General features: G+C 39.7%; 1 protein-coding gene across 1 annotated transcript; it reads left to right on the top strand.

Annotated features, from left to right (window-relative positions):
* Nucleotides 1-569: 569 nt before the first annotated feature.
* ERP27 (endoplasmic reticulum protein 27) lies at nt 570-23,918 on the top strand. The gene is made up of 7 exons (XM_030321810.1): nt 570-946; nt 1,323-1,423; nt 3,300-3,437; nt 16,251-16,367; nt 20,379-20,504; nt 22,618-22,815; nt 23,206-23,918. Exons 1-7 carry the CDS (start codon nt 853-855, stop codon nt 23,251-23,253), a joined length of 822 nt encoding a protein of 273 aa, XP_030177670.1. The 5' UTR covers nt 570-852; the 3' UTR covers nt 23,254-23,918.
* Nucleotides 23,919-25,940: the final 2,022 nt, after the last annotated feature.

Raw genomic sequence — 25,940 nt, 5'->3', positions numbered from 1 at the left:
TAAATTCAATTACTAATAATTCTCTCACACATTACATTTGCATCTCCGTGTTTGGGCTCTTTACATGAATGGGCTCTTTACATGAAACTCTCCTTCCACCTCTGTTGCCTGGAAAAATCCTATTTACAGGGGACTCTGCTTAGGCATCCCTTGTAGGAAGAAAACCTTCACCGAACTCCACCATTGTGCTAAGTGTCCTTAAGTCTGTATTTTCATAGTATCCTATGAGTTTCTCAATTTTTAATCACCTCCCATTTTATATTTAAATGATCTGTTTATTTGTTCATCTTTCACACTAACAATCTGGGAAAGGCTGGATCAGATCATACTTATCTTCGTATCCCTAGTACTTAGGTCAATACCTGCAGAGAATATTTCCTTTTTATTTAATCTAAATGAACAGACTTGGGGCGCCTGGGTGGCTCAGTCGGTTGAGCGTCAGACTTCGGCTCAGGTCATGATCTCACAGTTTGTGGGTTCTAGCCCCCCGTCAGGCTCTGTGCTGACTGCTTGCTCAGAGCCTGGAGCCTGCTTCAGATTCTGTGTCTCCTTCTCTCTCTGCCCCTTCCCCGCTCACTCTTTGTCTCACTCTGTTTCTCAAAAATAAATTTAAAATGTAAAAAAAAAAAAAAAATTTATAAATGAACAGACTTGACTTTCTTCTGGCCGGTTATGTTCTGAGATCTTGTCACTGAACCTGGTCTTTAATCTCAGAAGTTGAAGGTTCCCATAGAACCAGCTGCAAAGTTCCCAGGACACTAACAACACTATGGCCAGTTAACTGGAGTAGGCTGCTGTGAATTGGCCTCCCATAACAGGTCCAGGGCTTGGAGCAGGAGCAGAAAAAGAAGGATGGAAGCTGACCAATGCAGATTCCTGTTTCTATTATTTCTTTTCATGTGCCAACTATCTCCAGAAGTTGCTGCAGACGTTCAGGAATCCTCAGGTAAAAGAAAAAAGCACTTGGGTGACCATAGGGCAAAAGTATTGTGAAGGAAAGGGAATATGGTAGTGATCTGGGTGTTGTTCCTCCCAATGTAGAACATCTTCTAGGAAAGGCTGGATAAAGATTTGTGTTCCATAGTAGAGACAAGAGAAGCCTAGCATTATTCTTCAGAGAGAGACCATGAGGTGAAGTCACCTTCCTTATAAAACAATAAAGCCTTGGGATGATGACAGTGCCCCTAGAGACTGTGATCTCCTTGGCCTTAGTATGGAGAGAAAAAGTATGGATACCCTCAGCATTTAGAACTGTTTCTTCTGCATGTGATACCCCAAAACCTTCTGCTTCTCCCTCTCTCTCTCTCTCTCTCTCTCTGTAGATGATCCTGGTGCTTCCCAGGAAACTGTGCAGCTCACAGATGTCCCAGCTACCATGGAATTCATTGCTGCTGCTGAGGTGGCTGTCATAGGTTTCTTCCAGGTTTGTCCAGTGACCCCATTTCTGTTCCCCCAAAGAACCGGAAACATTCTACCTCAGAGCAGACATGAGAGTCACCTGCTGGCCACTGCACTAGAAGTCAAGGGGCACAGACTTCACTTTCAGCTTATCAATCTAGACCTCTCAATTTCAAGACATTCCCAGTCTCTGAATTATGTCTTTCTCACACTTGATTCAAGACTTCTCAGTCTTGGGGTGCCTGCGTGGCTCAGTCAGTTGAGCATCCAACTGTTAGTTTTGGCTCAAGTCATGATCCCAGGGTCATGGGATCAAGCCCCTCATTGGGCTTCATCACTGAGTGTGGAGTCTTCTTGGGATTCTCTCTCTCTCCCTCTCTCTCTCTCTCTTTCCCTCTGTCCCTCTCTTCCCCCCATCCCCCCCAAAAAAGAGTTCTGGATCTTCTCATCTATAAATGCTTTCAATGTTAAGTCAGTGTCTGGATTGCTGAGGCAGAGACCAGAGTAAACCCAACCTCTATCATCCAGGGAACACATAAGTCAATAGTTAATCTCTTTCTAAAGCCTTACCAAGTAGGTAGTCCCTCACTTGTCTTTCTCTTTGTTTGTTCCGAAATGTTGAAAAAGGATGACATTTTGAATATTTGAGGTATTAGCCTCCATCTTCCAGATTGGCTGCCTGACTAATGAAAGCAGCCATAAATGAAAGGGCACCATTCCAGCATTTTTATCTTTCTTTGAAGGTAACATCTGGTTATTCTCACAGATCAAGCCCCTACTCTTATTGCAGACCTTCTTATCTATTTCCACTAATTAGTCACCATCACCCTGTCAATTCTGTGTACACAGCTGGAAATAGCTTCAGTGAGATGCATGTGGGGAAGGAAGACAGGGGAGCATGTTTCTCAGTGATGAGAGATCTGAGCGGTAGACAGAAACGGCCACCTTCAGAAAGGCAGGGAGAGGCAAAGTGGGAATAGAGGAATTTGCAATAACTTAAACAGCCACCAGATGCCGTCCGTCATTTGATCCATGAGTAATTCCACTCTAAGGGGAATTAAAAAAGGGCAAGCCTAGATTAGCAATTGTTCATAGCCTCGGATGAACTCCACACACCCTGTCCAATTACCCCAGATGCAAGGTTAGTCAGCTTCTTTCTTTTTGCACATCTCTTCCTCCAGCCCAGAAAGATGTCAGAAAAGAATATGCTCCCTCCTGTTTATTGCCTGGAGCTGCTATAGGCAAAGGTCCTGTGACAGCAGGGAAAATGATGCCAGCTTGCTATAGAAGGACTGGATCATCACTTAGATGTGGTTTCCCTGCTTTCTGCTGCAGGCCTGAGTTCTAGAGTTGGAACAACACAGAAACAGTATCTTCATGGGCAATACCTCAGGCTCAATGCAGGGGAAGAGGATTGTTCTTCCACATCCGGCACAAACTTTTGTTAATAAAACCTCTAAGTTCCATTTTAATTTCCTTTATTATTATTTTTTTTTCCTTTCAGGACCTTTGACAGTACCTATTTATTTCTGCATTCCTTCTTTCCTCCACAAATTGTTCCCAAGACATTTGCCTCCTCGGGTATATCATGACAGTGCAGCCAAACTCCACAGGCATCTATGATTTTGAGGCCCTTCTCTGCTAATAAACTGCAAGTTTTATGGTAAGGCCAGACAGGAGTTTCAGGCTTAGCTACAATTTTGTAGTTACCTATTAGCCCACCAAGCCTGGAAAATTCAACAATACCACTGCAAATTTAGAGGTAAATGTTGTTTCACTTGACACTAAATCAAGTCTATTATTTTTTTATATGAGTGAGCACGTTTCTACTCCCTATTCTATTTCTATGTGTCTCCTCTCCAAAATAATCTCTGTGGGTTTTTTCCCCCTCTTGTTTTCAGGATTTAGAAATCCCAGCAGTGTCCCTATTCCACAGTATGGTGCAAAAATTCCAAGCCGTGTCATTTGGAATCAGCACGCATTCTGAGGTTCTGGCCCACTACAACATCACTGGGAACACCATTTCCCTCTTTCGCCTGGTAAGTTGGGTGGGCTGCTCGAGCCTTCTTCCAGTTTTTCCTTTGGTTGTGGATTCACAAATTTGTGCAACTAGGAAGGGCTCTATGACTTTAACACTAATGATGGTGCCAGGGACCATTAAGTCAGGGACGATAATGACAAAGATGGTGGATCAACTCAAGCTTCCCAAACAGGTGCTGTCATGAGTTGGAAAGAAGACTGGACTGAGAGTCAAGAGGTAGGATTATAGCACTGCTTTAATCGCCCAGCCATGCGACATGGGCAAGTCACTTAGCAGTTTTTAGTTTCAATTCCTTCATCTGTAAAATAAAAGAGTTTGACCATATCATCTCTAAGGTCATTTTGAGCTCTAAAATTTTATATATCACTGGGAGTTCACTTACATTTACCAAACATGCATTAAACAATATCTGTGTCATCTGCAAGATACGGATAATAAAAACATGTTAAATATGTCCCCTGCTCTCAATAGATCTTAAAACATAGTAGAGAATGTAATCATAATTTCTAAGTATCTACAATGCAAAAAACATCACTGTGGATAAAGTATTATAATGGTTAAAAGGATAAATGCAATGCAGGAATTCTGACAAAAAAAAAAAAAATGAGGAAGGAGGGGCACCTGGGTGGCTCAGTCAGTTAAGCATCCAATTTCAGCTGAGGTCATGATCTCGCATTCACAAATTCAAACCCCACATTAGGCTCTGTGCTGACAGCTCAGATCTTGGAGCCTACTTCAGATTCTGTGTCTCCTTTTCTCTCTGCCCCTTCTCCGCTTGCTCTGTCTCTGTCTCTCTCTCTCTGTCTCTGTCTCTCTCTCTCAAAAATAATAAATAAACATTAAAAAAAACTTTTTAATGAGGAACTGGACTGAACTAGAATTTAAAGGGTAGATAAAATTTGGACGAAGTAGAGGAGCATTCACGTCCAAGGTGGGGAAAAAATTAAACTTAAGAAACAATGATCAAGCCACTTTGACTGGATCTCAGGGTACAAGTTTGGAGAAAAAAAATATAAGACAGAGAAGTTTGATTGAAACCATATTATGGAGAAACTTGAATACCAATTTAGTGGGTTTGCATTTAACTGGGTTGGCACTAGAAAACCCTTAAAGCCTTGAGATCAGGAGAGTAACATGAACAGGAATGTGTTTTTAGCAAGATGATTTTGGCAGTGATGGCTGGGATGGATTGTTAAGCAAAAACACAAGAGTTAGAGAGGACTTTGGTTAGGTTGACAAAATCAATCATGTACTGAGGGTCTGCAGTAGAGAGGTAGCAATAGAAAATGAAGAAAAGGCAGGTCCTGCTGCTGATTAAATATAAAAATTGTGGAAAGGAGGCAGTTTAAAGGCAGGGTATGTAGAAATAGTGAGGGCATACACAAAAAATTGGGTTTTCTGATGCTTTAGTTAGTTGTTGAGTTTGTATTGTTGGTGGCATATCAAGATAAAGATGTTCAGAATCCACTGGAAATGCAAAATTGGGACAAAAGATAAAGTTTTCAAGACTTCTGCACAAATGGCCTTCTCCCTCCAGCCTCCATCCATATAGGATGTGTTTTTTATTCAGTGTCTTTTAAATGTGTTTTATATTCAGTGTCTCCAATTTTCTTTAAGCTCTTAAATACACTGCTATCTTATCTATGCCCCACACCCCCTCAAAACTGCTTTTAATGATGTCAGCATTGCTTCCATATTTCCAAACCCAATGAACATTCTTTAGGTCTTACTTAAGTAAACATCTCTGCCATGTTTGACATTGTTGACTGTCTCTTTAACATTCTTTCTTTCCATTACTTCTAGGAGCCTACTTCTGGTCCTCTTCTGCTTTTCTTAGTCTCCTTGAGACCTTCTCTGCCTCCATCTACACTGCTTTCTGACCCAGTGCTCTTTCTAATCTGGTTTATAGAATTCACATTCTGTAGAAGCAGAGACTATTTTGTCCATTACTTCAACCACAGAGCCCAAAAAAAGTGTCTGTCATATAGCAGGTGCTCATTAAGTGTTTGTTGAATGAATGAATGAATGAATGAATGAGTTTTCCTTAGGTAATACAATTCTTATTGTTGACTATCATGGGTCTGCTGAGGATTTGAAGTGCTTTATCTCTAGCCTGGACCTCTCTCATGATTCGAATGCTTGTTGTATATAACTATTTGGATACACTCATAAGCACTACCATCCCAACATGTTCAAAACTGGATTTATCATCTGCACCTGCTAAATTTTATTTGTTCCTCTAAAACAACTGTATTGAATGGTTATGTTCATTTGGTCTAATTTTTGCCCATTGCACCTCCAATCTTATTGAATCTATATTCCCCTTTACTTTTTCTACTTTATTTCCTAGTCTCTTAGCATCTTTGACATAAACAATTTCGATAGCTTCTTACTCTCCCTTTGTTACTTCATATCCAGTTTCTAGATTGGTATCACAATGCTGTATTTCAAATGGAAATTGGGCCATGGTATTGCCTTCTTAAAACCTCTTCAACATTCCCCATTTCTTACAAGATGAAAAACTGACATATTTAATGTTACATATAGTCTTTTATGACCTGGCCACTATCTGCTTCTCTAGTCCCTTTTCCAACATGCTCCTACCATAGGCTTTATCCTCTCACTTCCCAAGTATACACAGTTTGATGATACAACTCCATGATTTCACTCACACAGGCTGTTCCTCTGCCTAAAAGGCCACCACCCTCAATGCCCCCTTTCACCTAGCCTCACCCAGCTAACTCCTCAGATTCCAGTAAATGAGTTCAGACATTGTATCCTACACAAAGCCTCCAAGGAATCTTCAAATTGGCCTGCCTATTCCTCTATACTTTGATATCCCTATTTATATTTATCACTTTATAGTGCATGTCATGTATCTTTGTGTCTGTCTCACCTACTACTCCATTAGACCATGAGCAGTTCAAGGGTAGGAACCACGAATTGTTCACATTTGTTTTCCAAAGCCCACAATATGCCTCTGGTCACAAAGACCCTCAGAAGTACTTGAGAAACTGACTCACCTCCAAAAGCACATCGGAGTCCCTTCACCAGTTCTTTCCCCCCTGGACAGTAGTTGCAGGTGTGCATTTCACCATTATGAAATTGGATTAAATGAAGCTCTTCCAATGAAAAGCTTTGGTAGGAAAGAGGGAAAGTTAGGCTAATGCCTTTTGCGTGACTGTTGGACCACTGGTAGTAACCCTACAATAAAAAAATTCCAATCAGCTACATCTCCACAAGTACTTCTCTCCCAGTTTGTTATTTTAAGTCTCATAAAGAACTGATTTTTTTATTTGTTTTTAATGTTTATTTATTTGAGAGAGAGAGGGAGTGGGGGGAGGAGCAGAGAGAGAGGGAGACACAGAATCCGAAGCAGGCTCCAGGCTCTGAGCTGTCAGCACAGAGCCTGACTCCAGGCTCGAACCCACAAACTGTGAGATCATGACCTGAGCCGAAGCTGGACACTTAACCGACTGAGCCACCCAGGTGCCCCTCATAAAGAACTGATTTTAAAAGTCTTGGTACTAAAATAAATAAATAAATAAATAAGTAAGTAAATGTCTTAGTACTACCAAGATACACATGTGGGAAAGAAAAAAACAAGTGCTGTTGCTTCCAATGTCTCTACAGATTTTATAACCCCTAATAGGCACATTAGCTTTGCTTACAATCTATCCTTTGTGAAGCCCCGTAGATGACTTCCCAGAGCTGTTCATGCTCCCTTAGCATCTGCTTGTTGTTTACCGCGAAGGGCAGCCCCACTCTGAATGAACTCCTGGGAACCCTGTGGATGAGATTATTGCTGTACCATACCAAAAACAAACACACCGGTTCCGCCCTACTCCACTGGCAGGTCTGGGAGAGGTTCGGCTTGTGCTGCGCCAACTTTTAGATAAACATATTTTTCTCAGTTTATACTTTCAAAAATTTGGTCCATATTTTAACAGGATTATTATTCAGGAGTTTGGGATGACTTTTTTTTTTTTTTTAAAGAACATCAAGACCATGCATTTTTCAATGAGGAAATGGGAACCTGTTGCAAATTTCTTGGTACCTACCTTCATCTTAAATGTATAGTTCATTCTGTTTGTTTTTATGTTTGTTTTTAGTACCTAATTTATCATAGACACTATGCGCGGTGTTTTTCAGTGTTCTACCATTTAATTCTCGCACAAATCTGACGCAATCATTATTATGGTCCCTGCATTATCAAGAAGGAAGCTAAAGTTCCATGAGATCAATTCAGTTGTCAAAAGTGTATAGAGTAGGGGCACCTGGGTGGCTCAGTCGGTTAAGCGTCCACTTCAGCTCAGATCATGATCTCACAGTTCCTGAGTTTGAGCCCCACGTCAGGCTCTATGCCAACTGCTCAGAGCCAGGATCCTGCTTCAGATTCTGTGTCTCCCTCTCTCTCTGCTTCTCCCCTGCTTATGCTCCCTCTCTCTCTGTCTCTCAAAAATAAATAAACGTTAAATTTTTTTTAAATAATTAAGAAAAAGTCTATAGAGTAAACAGACATCTGATTCATACCCAGCATAGCTGTCTCCAAATCATGCCATTTCTGTGATACTAGAGTGACTTTCCAAAGTACTTAACCCTGACAAAAACCTTTGTTTTTACTCCTAGATTCTATCTATTCTAATGCCTCTCATGCTAAAGCCTACTTATTTAGAGCACTTGCTCCTAAACGATTCCTCAACCCCACCCCCACCCTTGCCTTTGCACTACTTAAACCCTAGCATCATTTCTCCAGATTTACTCTAGGCATTACACATTTTGATAAAGAAATCTCAGGATTTAGACACAGAGTTTTCAATGGTAAGAACATATTTGGAGATAAACTGGAATAATGATAGGTGAAAACACAGTAAGACTGCAATGAGTTGACAGGACTGGGTGCTTTGAAATGTTTGAGCAATAAGAAGCCAGCAACTGTTATATTCATGGAATACACCACTCTCCAAAAACAGGCAGGACAACTATACGAACGTGATCAGGAAGAATTGAACTAAGTGGAACAATAATAAGTTGTGTATGACAACTTGTTTAGTGTGTACGACAGCTTGTCTTTTGTGAGGGTGACTGTAGGGAGACCCTCTACACTCTCTCAAGTGCTCTCATTGTTGCCCTAATGGAGGTATAATCCTGGGTTGAATAAACCATGAGCCTGTTCTAAAATGGAATTTCAGATATTATTTGAATGTTTATCCCGCTTTGGGTTTCTTCAATCACCTCTATTTTAAGAAATATAATTAGCCTAACTTTGACCCAATAGGATAGTAATGGAAACACAGTAAAAGCATTCTTCCATTCCTTACATGGTTATGTGCTGGCTGCTTATTATACAAAAAGCACCTTGGGGCACTGGGTGGCTTAGGTCAGTTAAGCTTCTGACTTGAATTTGGATCAGGTCATGATCTCACAGTTCATAGGATTGAGTTCCATGTTGGGTTCCATGCTGACACTGCAGAGCCTACTGGGGATTCTCTCTCTCTGCCCCTCCTCTTCTCTCTCAGAGAGAAAGAAAGAAGGAAAGAAAGAAAGAAAGAAAGAAAGAAAGAAAGAAAGAAAGAAAGAAAAAGGAGGAAGGAAAGAAAGAAAGAAGGAAATGAAGGAAAAAAAAAGGAATGCACCTTTCCAAACAAAGAGAATCAAAAGGAATGAGTGCATAAAAATAAACTAATAAATGCAGGAAGTAAGGTATGTCAAATTATTAAGTTTTTTTTTTCTAAAGTATAGTTTTATGAACTATATGGCAAGCTAAATGGTTCATAAAAACAAACCCAGGGACATGAGGGATTTTGTTTAACAAATGATTTCTCAGTGTTATTCAAGATATTTAATACTGTAACTGTGCTGTAAAAGTGCTGGGTTGTTAATTAAAGAAATACATAGAAATTCAAAAGAATATTGCTGAAGTACTAATGAACAGAAAAAAAAAACCTGATTAATCTTTTGGTATGATAGTAGTATCTAAAACAAAATAATCCACTTCAAATATTCTTTGGGGAGTCTCAAAATTATATTGTAAGGTGGAAACTCTTCTGGTTTACGGTTTCTGTTTTTCTTCTGGTGCTTCTTTCTTGGGGAAGAAAAATAATATGATATCTCAAGTAAAATTCTTTCCAAACACTGGGGAAAAAAATATATTAAAAAATCTTTCCCCAGCTCTTGGTTTCAGGATCAGATTTTCTGTCCAGGGCATTATGCAAATACTTCCCTTTACAGAGGGAGATTTCCTGTTCGAATATTGTTTCCAGGAGCCCTACACATGACGTTCCAGAGTTTATTAGCTTAAGAAAGAGTGACCCAGTCGGCCATGTTTTATTAAAAGAAGCACTACAAACTGGAGAGACTTCAGGAGAGTGGTTTTTATTAAAACTCTTTGCTACTTCGAGAATGTTATCACCACTTAACATCCTCCGCCTCCAGTATGCTGCATTCCTTAAGCCCAGAAACACCTGGAATAACTGGGCTTCCTGCTCTCCCTGTTCTGGGAAATGGGAAGGACTGCCTGGAAAAGAGCAGAGAGGGAGGGGCTTCCTTACCGCAGCACAGCTCTGTTGGTGAGGCCCAGCCGCTAGAGTTCCTAGACAAATAATCAGGAAGTAGTCAGACATATGAAATAGTAAAAGGACCCTGATTGTGATTATAATAATGATGAGTTTGATGTTTGCAATTAGCAAAGGCTTAAGTTCGAAGGACACATGCCAGCTGGCAAAGCAGGCCTTAAGCAGCCTCAAAGATCCCGTGGGCTCATTTTCTTTCTTTCGTCACTCTTAGTGCCCTGGGAAGGAGGATAAGAGAGGCTGGGCCAGGACTCCCCCTAGGAAGACTTTTCCTTTTGCTTTTATATTTCTGCCCCAAACCTTCCCCTCGGTTCCACATTGTGAATATTAAAACAATTAAATATACAGAGAGAGAGAGAGTTCACATTTTATTTTTATTTATTTTGAGAGAGATAGAGCATGCGCAGGGGGGAGGGGCAGAGAGAGAGAGAAGAAGAGAGAATCCCAGCAGGCTGTGCACCAGCAGCAGCGCAGAGCCCAACTCCGGGCTCAAACTCACAAACCATGACATCGTGACCTGAGCCAAAACCAAGAGGCAGATGCTTAACCGACTGAGCACGCAGGTGCCCCGCGACTTCACATTTTAAAATATCCTATGGTTTGGGGGCGCCTGGGTGGCTCAGTCGGTTAAGCGGTTGACCTCAGCTCGGGTTATGATCTCAGGGTCCATGAGTTCAAGCCCCAGGTCGGACTCTGTGCTGACAGCTCAGAGCCTGGAGCCTGCTTTGGATTCTGTGTCTCCCTCTCTCTCTGCCCCTCCCCTGCTCATGCTCTGTCTCTCTCCGTCTAAAAAAAAAAAAATTAAAATATCCTATGGTTTTGATGAATTTTTTTTCAAAACTCTTATTTTGAAATACATATTTTTGTACCTCAGCATTTATTTATTTCTTAAATTTGAGTTGTGCAAAACAGTCATAAAATAATGAAATCGCTATCTGAGTGAATGTCAGCACTCCTGTGCCTCAGTGCCTAATATACAACAGGCATTCAACAAATGATTCATTTGCAAATGTATTACAGGATTACAGAATTAATAATAGATTACAGAATTAATAATATTAACCATACCGTGCCTTGGACTTCTTAAAGGTGCATATTACTTTTAACTAACCAATGGGAAACCGCCTTGAACAAAAGAAGAGAAAAATATGCAACTGGGAGTCATCATGCGAAGGGCATAATGAGCAATCTTGGATTCCTAGTGTTTAATTTACCTTTAATTTACCTTTAAATGAATTCCTTCCTGCATAAACTAAAACGACACTTATCTCTGACTTTGCTGGGTTGACTCAGAGAAAGGAGCTTGGGGGGTAAAAGGATAGTTCTGATCCAGACCAAGAGCAGATTGGGTAGGACCAATATGAGAAAGCAGACATAAGGGAAAGGGGTTGAGATGTCCAAGGGTTGGTAGCTCAAGGATCTCAAAAGTGATTCAAACTATTTTAAGAAACAGAACTGTTCAGAAGCTAGCATTTGTCTGTAGGCATAGTTGCTCTGGGTGATGGAAGTATTATCTTGTGCTTTATGGACAGGAGTAGATTGGGGGAGGGGAATGGAAAACTCTGGGGATAAGAATTGACAGAGTGAATGAAGTCCTATCTTTTAATGTATCTGAGTATGGTGGAAAGGTAGCTCTAAAATGCTAATCTGGGATTACAGACTAGGTAACCAAATAATCCCTTTCACCAATAACAATTTATTTTAAAATCCAAGCAAATAGTAAAGGGGGCAAGAGTCTTTGGAGAACTAGCAAGAGAGAGAGAGTGAGAGAGAGAGAGAAATAACTAGACTAAGATCTAGAAGATAAAACCCCAAAAGGAAAACCCTGTATTGGTACTGCTTTTTGTCTAGGGGGCTCTTCTTACAGTTTTTGAAGAAGCAGTCAAGAGTCTGAGAAGTGTAATAGCTTTTTTGTGACACTCAAGGAACCTGAAAAGTAAATGTTGAAATCCAGGGCCCAGATGAGGAAGTAGGAGGTAGATTTAGTAAAACAGCCTTTGCCCCACTTTGAACCCTAAAGAACAGTACCCTAAGAACAAGGATTTACCATAAGTAAATCATCCTTCCCAAGGACTACAACAAATCATCTCAATCCCTGAAATTGGATTAGGATGATCGTATATGAATATAATATATATACACATACCCATGCACATAGATATACACACATATACCTCTACACATATATAATTATACATATGTATCATATATATAATCTACCCTTAGCCATGCCATAGTATAATAGCTGACTCAAAGAAAAAGAGAATAATTTTATTTTATTTTTTTTAATGTTTATTTATTTTTGAAACAGAGAGAGACAGAGCATGAATGGGGGAGGGTCAGAGAAAGAGGGAGACACAGAATCTGAAGCAGGCTCCAGGCTCTGAGCTGTCAGCACAGAGCCCGACGCGGGGCTCGAACCCACGGACCGTGAGATCATGACCTGAGCTGAAGTCGGACGCTCAACCGACTGAGCCACCCAGGCCCCCCAAAAAAGAGAATAATTTTAAATCAGAGAAAAGAGATTACCCTCAAAGCAATATCCAAAAGGCAATACTAAATTTCACTGATGACTTCTCAGTGGAAAGAGTGGAATGTTACATATAAAGAATTATATCTTGCAAAAACAGAAAGAAAATAATTGTGAACATAGACTTCTACCTCCAGCAAAAATAGGCTTGAAAAATAAAGCTGAAATAAAGATATTTTCAGAAACCAAACTGAGAGATTATGTCGCCCAAGAGATCTGACTCATACTAAAAGGTGCTTTCTAGACAGAGGGCAAAACATCCCAGACAGAAGCTCAAAAGTACAGGAAGAAATGAAGAAATCTCACAAAAAAATATGAGATTTAAAATTATAATACACAATAATAATCATCTGTAAGCCTTGAGTGTGGGGTCAGGGTATATAGTTGGATGGAGGAAAACTGTATTAAATTGTTCTAATCTCTACATTGTCCAGGAAGAGACAAAATTGCCAGCTAAAATTAGACTCTGACAACTAAAGAATGCATGTTGTGTAGTGCATGCTGGTTATCTTCAAAAGAATGATCGTAGCTTGTGTAACTTCTAAGCCAATCAAGGGAAGGAAGGAATAATATAAAGTGCTCAATCAATTCAAAGTAGTCCAGAAATGGAAGAAAGTGGGATTTGGAACAAGCAGAAACAATGGGAAATGCATATGGAAATAAATATATTAGTAATTACATTCTATAAAAAATAATGCAATGCAAAGACAAGGATTGGCAGACTGGATTAAAAAATACAACTCTGAGCTTTTTACAAAGGACATATTTTAAAACATAGGGACACATGTAAAATAGAAAGATAGATTGAAAGTAAAAGGATAGAGTCTAATACATGGCCTAAGAATATATAAGCAAATCTAACAGGGTTATAAGAAAAAATGGTTAAATTCACAATCATGTTGGGAGATTTTAATACTTTTTTTTCCCTAAAGTTAATTTATTTATTTGGGGGTGGGGGAAGGACAAAGAGAGAGGGGAAGAGAAAGAATATTAAGCAGCCTGCGAATTGGCTTTCAGAGCCTGACGCAGGGCTCGAACTCAGGAACTGTGAGATCACGACCTGAGCCAAAACAAAAGTCAGTCGCTTAACAGACTGAGCCACCCAGGCACCCCAGAGATTTTAATATTACTCTCTTGATGAAATAAATTGGTTAAACAATTCAATAAGAATATAGAAAATTTGAATTATAAAATTAACCAAATGAGTCATTAGTTTATACAGAATACTATGTTAAAAAACTGCAGATTATGCATAATTTTAAGGACATATATAACACATGCAGAAGTTGACAAATGCTATAAATAAAATGTAGAAATTAAGCTACAAGGTTAATACTGATTACAAGATTAATATTGATTCATATCAATACAAGATTAAATTAAGTTCTTAAGAGCCAATAGGTTAGAGAAGAAATAAGAACAGAAATTGGAAAACATTTGGATTGAATGATAGTGAAATCTACATATAAAATTTATGGATACATTTATAGCCCTGTAAGGAGGAAATGTGTAGATTTTAATATATATTTTAGAGAAGGATGATGATAAAAATCAAGGATCTAAGCATCCATTTTAAAGTGAGAGAAATAAGTTCCAGGTAGATCTTAGATCTATTGTGAAAGATAAAATAGTAATGTTTATGGGAGATAAGGGAATTTCTTCATGACTTTGGTGCAAAGATTTTTAAACAAAACAAAACAGGGGCGCCTGAGTGGCGCAGTCGGTTAAGCGTCCGACTTCAGCCAGGTCACGATCTCGCGGTCCGGGAGTTCGAGCCCCGCGTCAGGCTCTGGGCTGATGGCTCAGAGCCTGGAGCCTGTCTCCGATTCTGTGTCTCCCTCTCTCTCTGCCCCTCCCCCGTTCATGCTCTGTCTCTCTCTGTCCCAAAAAAATAAATAAACGTTGAAAAAACAAAACAAAACAAAAATACACACTAGTTACCAAGGAAAATATTGATAACCTCAACTACATTGAAATTACCTTCCGTTCATGAGCAATAGCCAACAAAAGGGAAGGTCCCTGTGAAGGAAGATATGCCATACAGAAGCAACAAAAGCCTCACATAACAAAGTGTATAGAAGCATCTTCAAACCAGTGAAAGAAAGATAGACAGCTCAATAGAACAATAAGCAAATGATTTGAATTGACACTTCGTAAAAGAGGACATACGAGAGGTTACTCAGGGAAATGCAATTAAAGCCACAATAAGACATTACCACACATTCACCAGAATGAATAAAATTATAAAGGCTGGTAATACCAAGTGTTGGACCAATGGGAGCTTTCAAACAATATAGGTGTAAGCAGAAATTATTATCTACTTTAGAAAATAGTTTGGCATTTTTTTAAGTTTATTTATCCATTTTGAGAGAGAGAGTGTGTGTGTGTGTGTGAGTATGGGAAGGGCAGAGAGAGGGGGAGAAGAAGTATCCCAAGCACAGAGCCCAAAATGGGGCTGGATCTATGACCATGAGATCATGACTGAGCCAAAATCAAGAGTTTGATGCTTAACCAACTGAGCCACCCAGATGCCCCAATAGCTTGGCAGTTGTTGTTAGTTGAAAATACACACACTCTCTAATGAAAAATCCCAATCCAAGGTACATGGACAACGGTTATGTCCCATGAACAAGAATGTTCACTGCAGCATTATTTTAATAATCAGAAACTGGAAATAACCTAAATATCCATCAGTGTAAAATGAGTAAGTTTTGCATATTTATACAATGGAGTATTATATGCCAAGGAAAATGAGCAAATTTCAGCTACATGTGATGACATGAATGACTATATACAGAATGTTAAGCAAAGAAATGAGATATGTGTACATAAAATATACTGTTAATTTCTATTTTCATGAAGTTTTAAAAAAGAAAACTAAACCATAGGATTAAAAAGTGCATCTTTAAGTGCATCTAAAGCTATAAAGAAAATGATGAAAATGCCCACCATAAAAGTCAGGTAATGGTCAACTTTGGCAGAAAAAAGAAAAGGGCAAATTATGGATTAGAAGGGAAGACAGAAGGCATCAGGAGTTCTGGCAATATTCTACTTCTTTACCCAAGTGGTGGCTCCACAGTTGTTTGCTCTGTGATAATTTTTTAAACACTGAGTTTTACATTTTATGTTTCATGCTTTTCTCTGTATGTGCATATTATTTCACATTAAAAGGGTACATACATAAATCTGATTATGTAAATGTAAACCCTTGACTTCAGGTTCTTAGAGTGTAATCTATTTAGCTTGACTTCAAGGCCCTTCAGAAGTTTGCCCCAGCCTACCCCACTAACCTTGTCCCTCTGCTACTCATACTTAACTAGAATTACTGTTATAGTTATGACAAACTAACTGCAGCTTCCAGAACATAGGATCTCTCATCTTTTTGTCCATTGTAAATACTGTTTTTCGGATTAAAACTCTCTCCCCATCCTCATTCATCTAACCAAATTTTAGCTATTTTTCAAGACTTACTTCCTCCTGGAAACTTCTCTGCTCTTCCTTTAGGTGATATATGGGCCCATGATTCCCCTGTGGTGACATTTCTGTATCCCACAGGACAGTGTGTTCTTTGAAAGTGGAGAATATTTCTTATTTCCCTTTATGTCTTTTGAGTTTTAGTGCCTGACACGTGGTAGATAGTCCAGAAATATTTATCAATGAATAAATAAAATCAGAACAGTGACAATTTTATCCTTTTTGTGTTACCCAGGTGGATAACGAACAATTGGATTTAGAGAGCAAAGACATTGAAAGCATTGATGCCACCAAATTAAGCCGCTTCATTGAGATCAACAGCCTCCACTTGGTGACAGAGTACAACCCTGCGGTAAACAATAGTCCTTGGCTCCAGACCCTTAAGTCCCTATGTCAGGGAGGGTACTTGTCTCCATACAGAGATCTCTCCTTCCAGGAGTTGTAATCCTTTGACCAATAATAACAGTAACTGATATTAACTGAACACTCAGCTGTTTATGTTGCAAACTTTACTCCAACCCTTTAAGTTTGATAGACTTGTCCCTCCTCAACAAAGAAAGAAACAGAGTTAGAAAACTTAAACACTCATCAGACGACTAGTAAGGAAGAGAGCCAAAATGTAGAGTCAAGGTGACCGAGTCAAACACTTCTGAGCTTTGCTGTCTGAGAGTGTTCGCTAAAAGCAACTCATCTAAGCAACACTCTAGACCACACTTCTCAAACAAAATTGTAATCGATGCTGAAGATCCACTTTTCCAAAGGCATCAGGGACCAATCCACTTGCAAAATACAATTTAATAGAAAAATTAAATATTAAAAAATAAAGCCCACTGATCACATACTTGGATGTTACAGCAATGTAAAATTTCTACAAAAGTTTTTAAAACTTCGTCCTACCTCCTTGTGGACCTGTAACTAACAATTCTTGGTCTGGCACCCCCTACACATGCCTAGACCCTCATGGTGACGTAGCTTTCTTTCTAGGTTTATCTTCTTATGGTGTTGCACACTGCATGCCACCTGGGTGAAGGCATCAGCCCACCCATTCCGATCATCTTCTGGTCGTCTAACATTCTACAGCGTACACAGTGAATTAATTACCTTCTATGTCCTGTCTTTTCTTTTCCCTGGTGTAGAACATAAGGTGATAGCGTATTAATTTCCAGTGATCTCATCAGTTCTGAAATGCTGTGCATTCTCTAATAACGGTACTTTAGAGCACATCATGGTTTTTAGAACTCACAAAGCCAATTCACACCCATTTTCTCACTTAATGTTCACATTGATTTTTTGAGGCCAAAGAGAGAAAATTACTATGCCCATTTTATCAAGGAGCACATTTAAGATCCAAGTGACTTATTCAAGGTCACTAAGTCAGAAAGGTAGAACTGAAGGCAGAAATTTTAACTCCAGATGGATTAGCTCATATTGTCTACTCCCATTTCACAGGAAAGAAAAGAGAGTTCAGAAAAGGGAAGTTCCTCAAGGCCATATGACTAGCAATTTGAGCTTCCGAAACAGCTCTCTGCACTTGTCCCTGCTTTTTTTTCATGACTAGTCTGACAGAATCCTGTGGTTTTTCCATTGCCCCACACAGCCTTCAATAGGAAACACCCCTTTTCCTGTTGACTAAATTCCTGTCCATCTTTCACACCACGTTTGTCTTCATAGAGTGGTGACTCCATTTCCACCTCTGTTAAGATTCCAAACACACGCACCCCAGGGGTATTGGCAGCAATAATCAAAAAGGCAGTTTTCTCCTAGACATCATCATTCTCATGATTATATTTGTAGAGGTCAGGAGTGCTTGTGGGAAAAGAAAAGATGATCTTAGAGTCCCTAGGTTTATGGCCCCAGGGTCCTGGAGTTCTGCAGGCTAACTAAACAAGGACTGGCCTTCCTGAGTTCTTGTGCCTAGTTCATCTCTTATCTTATAAAGTAATGACATATTACTTTAATGACAAGTACTTTAATTACTTTCACTCCACATTAGTAGTGAAGGCAAATCACATCAAGAAGAAATTAGGTAAGAATTTCTTTAGAAAAGCAAGTTCACCTTTTGTTGTGACTTCTACATTTCCCAAAGGTGATATTTTTCTTATTTGGAGACCTGCCTCCTCTACTATAGCTATTTCTCATCTGCTGTTGATGCAGAGGTTTGCACCAGTAACAATGAGGAGGCAGAAACTCACAATCATGTATTAAGCCAGCTGTATACGTTTAATGCCCGCACTTGATACTTAGCTTCAAGGTGGAAAATCAGACTGTCTGTTAAGATTAAATTAATCACTTCTGATACACCCAAGACAGCTGGGTATACCCAAAAAGTAAGACAGCTGTACTTTTTGACTCTTTAGCTTTGATTTCTTGACTTCCCCAAAATTATTCTCCAGCTCAGCTCTAGGAGGATACATGCATGCTTTAAGTTTAGGTAGCAGGATCTAGTAAAACAAGAGACTCTTATTTAACATCCAATCTCCCAAATTTAAAATCTAAGAACTGGCTTTAAACTCCAGGTAGAGGGGCGCCTGGGTGGCTCAGCTGGTCGAGCAACCTTCAGGTCAAGATCCCAGGGTCATGGGATTAAGCCCTGTGTCAGGTTCCATCCTAAGTGTGAAGCCTGCTTAAGATTCTCTCTCTCTCCTTCTGCCCCTTTCCCCTGCTCATTCTCTCTCTCTCTCTAAAATATAAATTAATTAATTCCAGGAAGAAAGGTTTGGAAAAGAGCTCATTGAACACTCCTTGCCTACTTGGCCAATACTGCTGGAAAATCTCTACGGAGTAGTGTGTAGCTTCCAGAAGAATCCGACCTAGCTGGCTCCCCTTCTCAGCATCCTGGGACTCTGTCTTGCAGTTCATTCATCCACCATACTCTCGCTTCCTGTACACATGCTAGTTCTATAGAAATGCTTTCTGTATTTAAGCAGGAGAGGTGAAAAGGGATAGGATTTATTTAAAAGAGACTCTGGAGCACGGTTTCAGGAAAAGAAAGAAAAAAAAAGTGAAGAGAGCCAGTGCCATATTTTCATGCTCTCTCTTCTCCTCACTCTGGCTCATGGCTGTACCACTCCCCTCCGGCACTGATAACTTCATGGGAAATCACCATCTCTAATCAGCAAAAGAGGGCCAATGCTTCTGGCCTCCTGAAGAGCTTATCTTATTGCTGAGGTTTCAGGCAAATGGCTTTCATTTGAGTTGGTTTAGATGGGGTTTTGCAATTAACTATGTATAAGGCAGGACAACCTGACGGTTAAGAGCATGGACTCTGGGGTGCCTGAGTGGCTCAGTTGGTTGAGCTTCTGACTCTTGATTTTGGCTCAGGTTATGATCCCAGAGTCGTGGGAGGAAGCCCTGTGTTCGGGCTCCACACTGAGCATGCAGCTGCTTAAGCTCTCTCCCCAACTCCCCCTCCCACTGCCCCTCTCCTCTCCTCTTGCTTTCTATCTCTCTAAAAATTAAAAAAAAAAAAAAAAAGAGCATGGACTCTGGAGCCAGACTGCCTGGTGTGAATCCCAGTCCACAATTTATGTAACTTTGGGAGAGTTTATGCCTTAATTCCCTCATGTATAAAACTGAAACTTTGAGGATCAAGTTGGTTATTATATGTAAAGACCTGGAAACAGTGTCCAGCACATAATAAGCATTCAAAAGTGTATCTGACTGCTCTTGCGACATGGAAAGGGACTGAGAAGAAGTAACTGATAAGTTACATGATATATTCATTGTCTATTGATGTATAACAGATTATCCCAAAATTTATCAGCTTTTTTAAACAGTAAAGTTTGATTATCTCACACGGTTTCTGTGGGTTAACAATTTGGGAGAGGCTAGGCGAGGTGCTTTTGATCTGGGGGTTCTTGTGAGGTTGTAGTCATTGGTCAGAGAGGTAGTCAGTCATCTGAGGGTTGGACTAGGGCTATAGGATCTGCTTCACATACCTGGCAAGTCAGTGCTGGCTATTAGAAGACCTTCATTTTGTGCTGTGTGAATCTCTTCATAAGGCTACTTGTGTGTCCAACACTGGGACTGGCTTTCCCCAGCATGAGTGATAGAAGAGAGAAGGCAGATGCCCCTATGTTTTTGATGACTTAACCTTGGAAGTCACACTCTGTCATTTCTGCAATATCCCAATGGTTGCTCAGTTCAGCCTTTTTCATCATGGATGATAGGGATCTACACAGTTGCATGACTGCCCAAGGGGAGACTTATGGAGGGCCGAGATGGAGGCTAGTTATCATTTGTGTTATGGGTGTACAGTTCTCATTTATATTTCAGCCTACCTATTTACTGGGTTGCCACTAATGGTTTGTTGTTGTTGTTCCTTGTCTATTCCATTTAACTATAATACACTTCAATTTGCCAGACTGCGATTGGCCTATTTAATAGCATGATTCAGATTCATCTTCTACTGATGATGAACAAGGCCTCCCCAGAGTATGAGGAAAGCATGCACAGATACCAAAATGCTGCCAAGCTCTTCCAGGGGAAGGTAAGTCTGGAATGGCAGATACCCTTTTGAATACTCAGTACTAGGACACTAAAAAAAGGAGATGGGTCCAGGGAGGTTAGATAAATAGGGAAAGTGAGTATGATTAAGAGATCATGAATTAAGAACTGGGACATAATAAGTCACATTACTCCTTTTTAAAATTAAAGATGTTGCGATTGGGGCACCTGGGTGGCTGGGTCGGTTAAGCATCCGACTTTGGCTCAGGTCATGATCTTGCGGTCCGTGAGTTCGAGCCCCGCGTCGGGCTCTGTGCTGACAGCTCAGAGCCTGGAGCCTGTTTCAGATTCTGTGTGTCTCTCTCTCTGACCCTCCCCCGTTCATGCTCTGTCTCTCTCTGTCTCAAAAATAAATAAACGTTAAAAAAAATTTTTTTTAATAAATAAATAAAAATAAAGATGTTGCGATTGCTGTATTAGGTATTTACCCAAAAGATACAAAAATACAGATTAATAGGGGTACATGCACCCTAATGTTTATAGCAGCATTATCTACAATAACCAACCTATGGAGAGAGCCCAAATGTCCATCGACTGATCAATGGATAAAGGAAATGTGAATTTATATATATATATATATATATATATATATATGTGTGTGTGTGTGTGTGTGTGTGTGTATAATGGAATGTTAGTCATCAAAAAGAATGAAATCTTGTCACTTGCAATGATGTGGATGGAGCTAGAATGTATTATGCTAAGTGAAATAAGTCAGTCAAAAAAAGACAAATACCATATGATTTCACTCATATGTGGAATTTAAGAAACAAAACAGATGGATATATGGGAAGGAGGGAATAAAAGAGACGACAGGGAAACAAACCACAAAAGACTCTTAATGATAGAGAACAAACTATGGGTTGCCAGAGTGAGGTGGGTGGGAGGTGGGCTAGATGGGTGGTGAGTACTAAAGAGGGCATTTGTGATGAGCACTGGGTGTTGTATGTAAGTGGTGAATCACTGAATTCTACTCCTGAAAAACAAAAACAAACAAACAACAAACAAACAAAGAAGGCTGATGAATGAGTTTCCTAAAAATAAAAAAATTAAAACTTAAAAAAGGTACAAATATTTTCAATATGAATAAAATGAAGCAATAAAGATAAACTTTTTTGCTTGCAAATTCAACAAAAATAAATTAAATTAAGTTAAAGATGTATTTCATACTATTAAAGACCTATATAACCATATCTTCCCTTGGTGGTAAGTCTATTTTTTTTCTGTATTGAAAAGTGAAGAAAATAGAGACCCAAAGATGCTGAAAATAAAAATCACTTTTTAGTCACAATTTATTTATTCTCTGCCATTGCCTCTTAAAGTTTTAAACTCAGGACTTATTTCCCATATAAAGCACCTATCATACCTGGGGCCTACTAGATGTCCCATAAATGTTTATTTCTGTCCCCTCTCTACTTTGTACAGTTCTGTTTGGTATGACTGAAATAGTAAAACTTCAACCACTTCAAGGCTACTGCATTAAACTAGAGACATTTTCAATACTGACATCTGTCTGGTAGTAACATAAGTTGACTTTCTGGTGGTTGTTTCCCTAACACTGGCAGTTTTCAGTGTTTCTAAATGTAGACGATCCTCTAACAAGAATATTCTAAATATTTCTACTTTGGGTAGAAGGTTTGATTTAATAATATAAAATAGTTGACATTTATCAAGCATTTATCATATGCTAAAAACTGTACTGAAAATACTAGATGGATCCTCTCATTTAATCTCCCCCAACAAAAGCCTATTTTGCCGATGAGAACACTGAGCCTCAGAAAGGCTGAGTAATGTGTCAAAGTCACACAGCTAGAAAGTACCAGACACAAAACTTAAAATGTATCATCTGCTTTTAACCATTAGGCTATCCTTGCTTATTTAGCTAATCACTAAAGTTGCTTCCAATTCTCTGTTCTTAAAATTAAATAAACTTGATCAAAGGAGTAAAATACCAAAGCAGTGAAAAATAAGAAGCAATCCATTCAATTGGATGGCACAGACCATAAGTTCAATCAGTATAACCTGCAACAATCGTGAAAAGTCTCTTTCTCTTCCGGACCTCAGATAGATGTTTCCCTTTCAAACCTCTCCAACTGCAGATTCTTTTTATTCTGGTGGACAGTGGTGTGAAGGCCAATGGGAAGGTGATCTCATTTTTCAAACTAAAGGAGTCTCAACTGCCCGCTTTGGCAATTTACCGGACTCTAGATGAGGAGTGGGATACACTACCCAGAGCGGAAGTTTCAGTGGAGAATGTGCAGAACTTTTGTGATGGATTCCTAGGAGGGAAACGGCTGGTAAGTGGGAGAGTTGAGTGTTACTCTCTGTGTCTTCTCATTTCCTGTTGAATAAAAATTCTTTAAGCTCTACTGGATTTGACTAAGAGCAAAAGTACATGAGGATATGGTGGACAAGATCAGGAGGCTTGTTAGGATAGAATCGTGAGAATAGAACTACACATGCATCTTTGGAAGATGTCTTGCACATGCAAAGGAGCTGAATTTGGGGTTTTACCATTCTGTTTGCATTATTAATGGGAAATAAATAAGATTCCCATATATAAGAGGTCGTGAAATAAAAATTAAAGATGGATTTAGGTCTTCCAGGAGTAATTACATAACTCATTTTGCTAATCTCTCAAAACCAAGAGCCCCAAATCTAAATAATAGTGTTGTGATGTTTTTCAGAGAGAAAATCATGAATCAGAAGAAAAGACTCCAAAGGTGGAACTCTGAGCTCTCCCTGATACTCCCGCATACTACTAAGAATTTACACGATATAACAAAAGGGCAACTCAAACTTCGAGATGCTAACCAACAGGATGAACAGGCCTTAAACACACACACACACACACACACACACACACACACACCCCTCCATTTTGTTCCTTAAAATCTCATTTACTCTCCTTATCCTTTCTTTTAAATTGTCTACACTCTCTCACTACCCATCCGATCTTCTTCTACACATTCGTACTGTGTAGTCCCATACACGGCAACACACATCACTGAATGGAGCCTTTAAGAGAAATATTGTGATATTTCTTTGAAGGAGAGGCATTCCTGGAGGGAGGATATTCTGATTTGTCATTTAATATTGAATCTTTACACTGCACAGGACGTACATGCAACATAGTTTCTGCTCTTTAGTGGTTGTTTAAGGGTTGAAACTCTACCTTCCTCATGAGCACATGTCCCTCTCTAACTCCCAGCCGAGAACAAAAGGAAGGTTTAAACACCTTTGCAGAACTGCATTTTTGCCGGGGTGAACCGGTGTTTCCAAGTCTCTAAACTCAGCAGAAACAGACTATGTAAAAACTCTATGCTTGTGTAGCGTTCCTAACTCCCCATGTAAATCAACAACCGCATAATAAATAAAAAGCAATAATGTTATAGGAAAAGACTGGCATCTCTTTGCAGGCCAAACCTTTTGTAAATACCCAGATGCCCAATTAAGCAGTAGGCACCTCACCCTTCGGTGTCCACTGTTTAGCGTCCGGCCATGAGCCACTAATGTGTTATTGTTAACTTGGTGGGTGGGATGGAAAGTGGGTAGAGACCATCCTCCATGAGGATTGGTATAAATGTGGCAAAAGAGCTAGGAGTCGAATTATGTAAAAGGTTGGGGAATAGGTAGGGAGGGGGGCACTTGGCTCTGGGGGGGGGGGGGGTTGGGGCTGACTAGGAGCGGATTATTGCAGGTAAGGTGTTCAATCCAGCCCATGTGAAACAGAGGGAGAGTTTGGCTGAGTGTCTCTGGCCTACAGGCTGTTTCTGTCAACACACAGATGCTGCATTGTTCCCAGGAGGCCCTTGGCTCAGAAGGAAAGGGCCTAAGTGCCGAAGAGTTGAAAAACCACAGTGTGCACCTTAAGGATTGGTCCAAGTGCGGAACAGGGAGTGAAAGACTTAGTTGTTTCTTTCTGTGGGGAAAACTCCACAGCCTCTGAGCTGGGAGTGGACAGCTGGCAAGGACACTATGAAAGCAGCAGTGTATGGCATGCTCCCTCAGCAACATGAGACTGAAGGATTGTGAGGAGGCCGTCCAGTTCAGCCATGGGGAGGAAACCACCCCGTCTTCTCTCTCGAGGCTAAAATATATTCCTAGGGTAGGCACATCCCAGAAGCCTCTCTTTGATCCTGTAAACCAGAGCTCTTGACGTCTACAGTCAGGAAATTCTTCCTGATATTCAGCTGAAATCCTCTGGCCACACAAACCCGTTTCTTCTTACCTGCAGTCCATGGAAATTCTTAATAGCTGCCAATCACCATCTCCAAGTGGCACCTCCAATTCTTATTGGGTGTTCTTAACCTCCTTATCCAGTCTTGTTTTCTTCCTACCTACAATCCAACTCTTCAGCTAATTTGCTTTATTTCCAAGTCACTTAATTGGCTTTATTATTTTTCCCTCTTCCCTCTTTCTCAAATTTCCTTCTTTTTTTTGCTTAAAAAATAGCAGATTCCAAACCACTGTGAGAATTTGGTGAATGTCAAAAGATAAATTCCCATGAATTCACCCAATATTCCACACTGGTCAACACTGACCGCATCTTTATAGTGCATTTTGCTGCTTGATGACATGCGACAGAAATTTTATTATATATTGTCTTTTAATGCTTATCTTTTATCTTTATTGTATTGAATTGTTCCTTCAGTTTATGGTTTTCCAGAACTGGGAGAGATTTTTGCCTGTCTGTTTCACAGCCAATCTGGTTTTTGTAGCTCTGGCAACCCATGACCAAAGAAGGGAACTCTTTCAGAAAGAAGAAATTTCTAAAATTTCTCATTCTTCATTAAATATCAGACTTAGTATTATAAAGTTCTACAGTTTCTAGATCTTCTCTGTCTTTGGATAATATCTTCCTAAGACTCTGCATTCTTTCCCCAAGGTCATGTTATTGTTGAAACATCTAGATATATGTTAGCTACTTTTCACGATGGACTCATTCTTTAGCCCTAGCTGGCAAGAAATTGCCATACTTTCGTTTAAAGTTTGAAGGAAGTGGTGATGTCATACAATAGAACTTTGTAAAAGGATACTAGAAGATAGAAGACTTTGATAGAAGAAGTAGAGAAACAGGGCATGATGGAAGGAATGCCAGGAAAATTGGTGTGTGAGTCTCATGTCTTCTGTGTATGGGACTCTGTGACCTTGGAAAACCCTATCTTTAAATTTCAGTTCATTGAGGGCAATACAATAATTCACAGGATTTTTTGAGACCCCAAGCTGATAATACGTATGAGGTAAAGTGTGTCATTGCTTTTGTTTTTTAACAGAATGCTATGCTGCCTTCTCTGGATAACAGCTATTTCTCCAATCGTCCGAACTTTTAAAAAAGGAGAGACTTCCTTCGGAGTCTTAAAAGAATTAGCACGGGAGGCCTCACACTTGAGATTAGAGAAGTATTTGAAATAACTATTTT

The sequence above is a fragment of the Lynx canadensis genome, chromosome B4 (genome assembly GCF_007474595.2).
Source record: "Lynx canadensis isolate LIC74 chromosome B4, mLynCan4.pri.v2, whole genome shotgun sequence".
Classification (NCBI taxonomy): domain Eukaryota; kingdom Metazoa; phylum Chordata; class Mammalia; order Carnivora; family Felidae; genus Lynx; species Lynx canadensis.
This window is presented reverse-complemented; position numbering and strand designations above follow the sequence as displayed.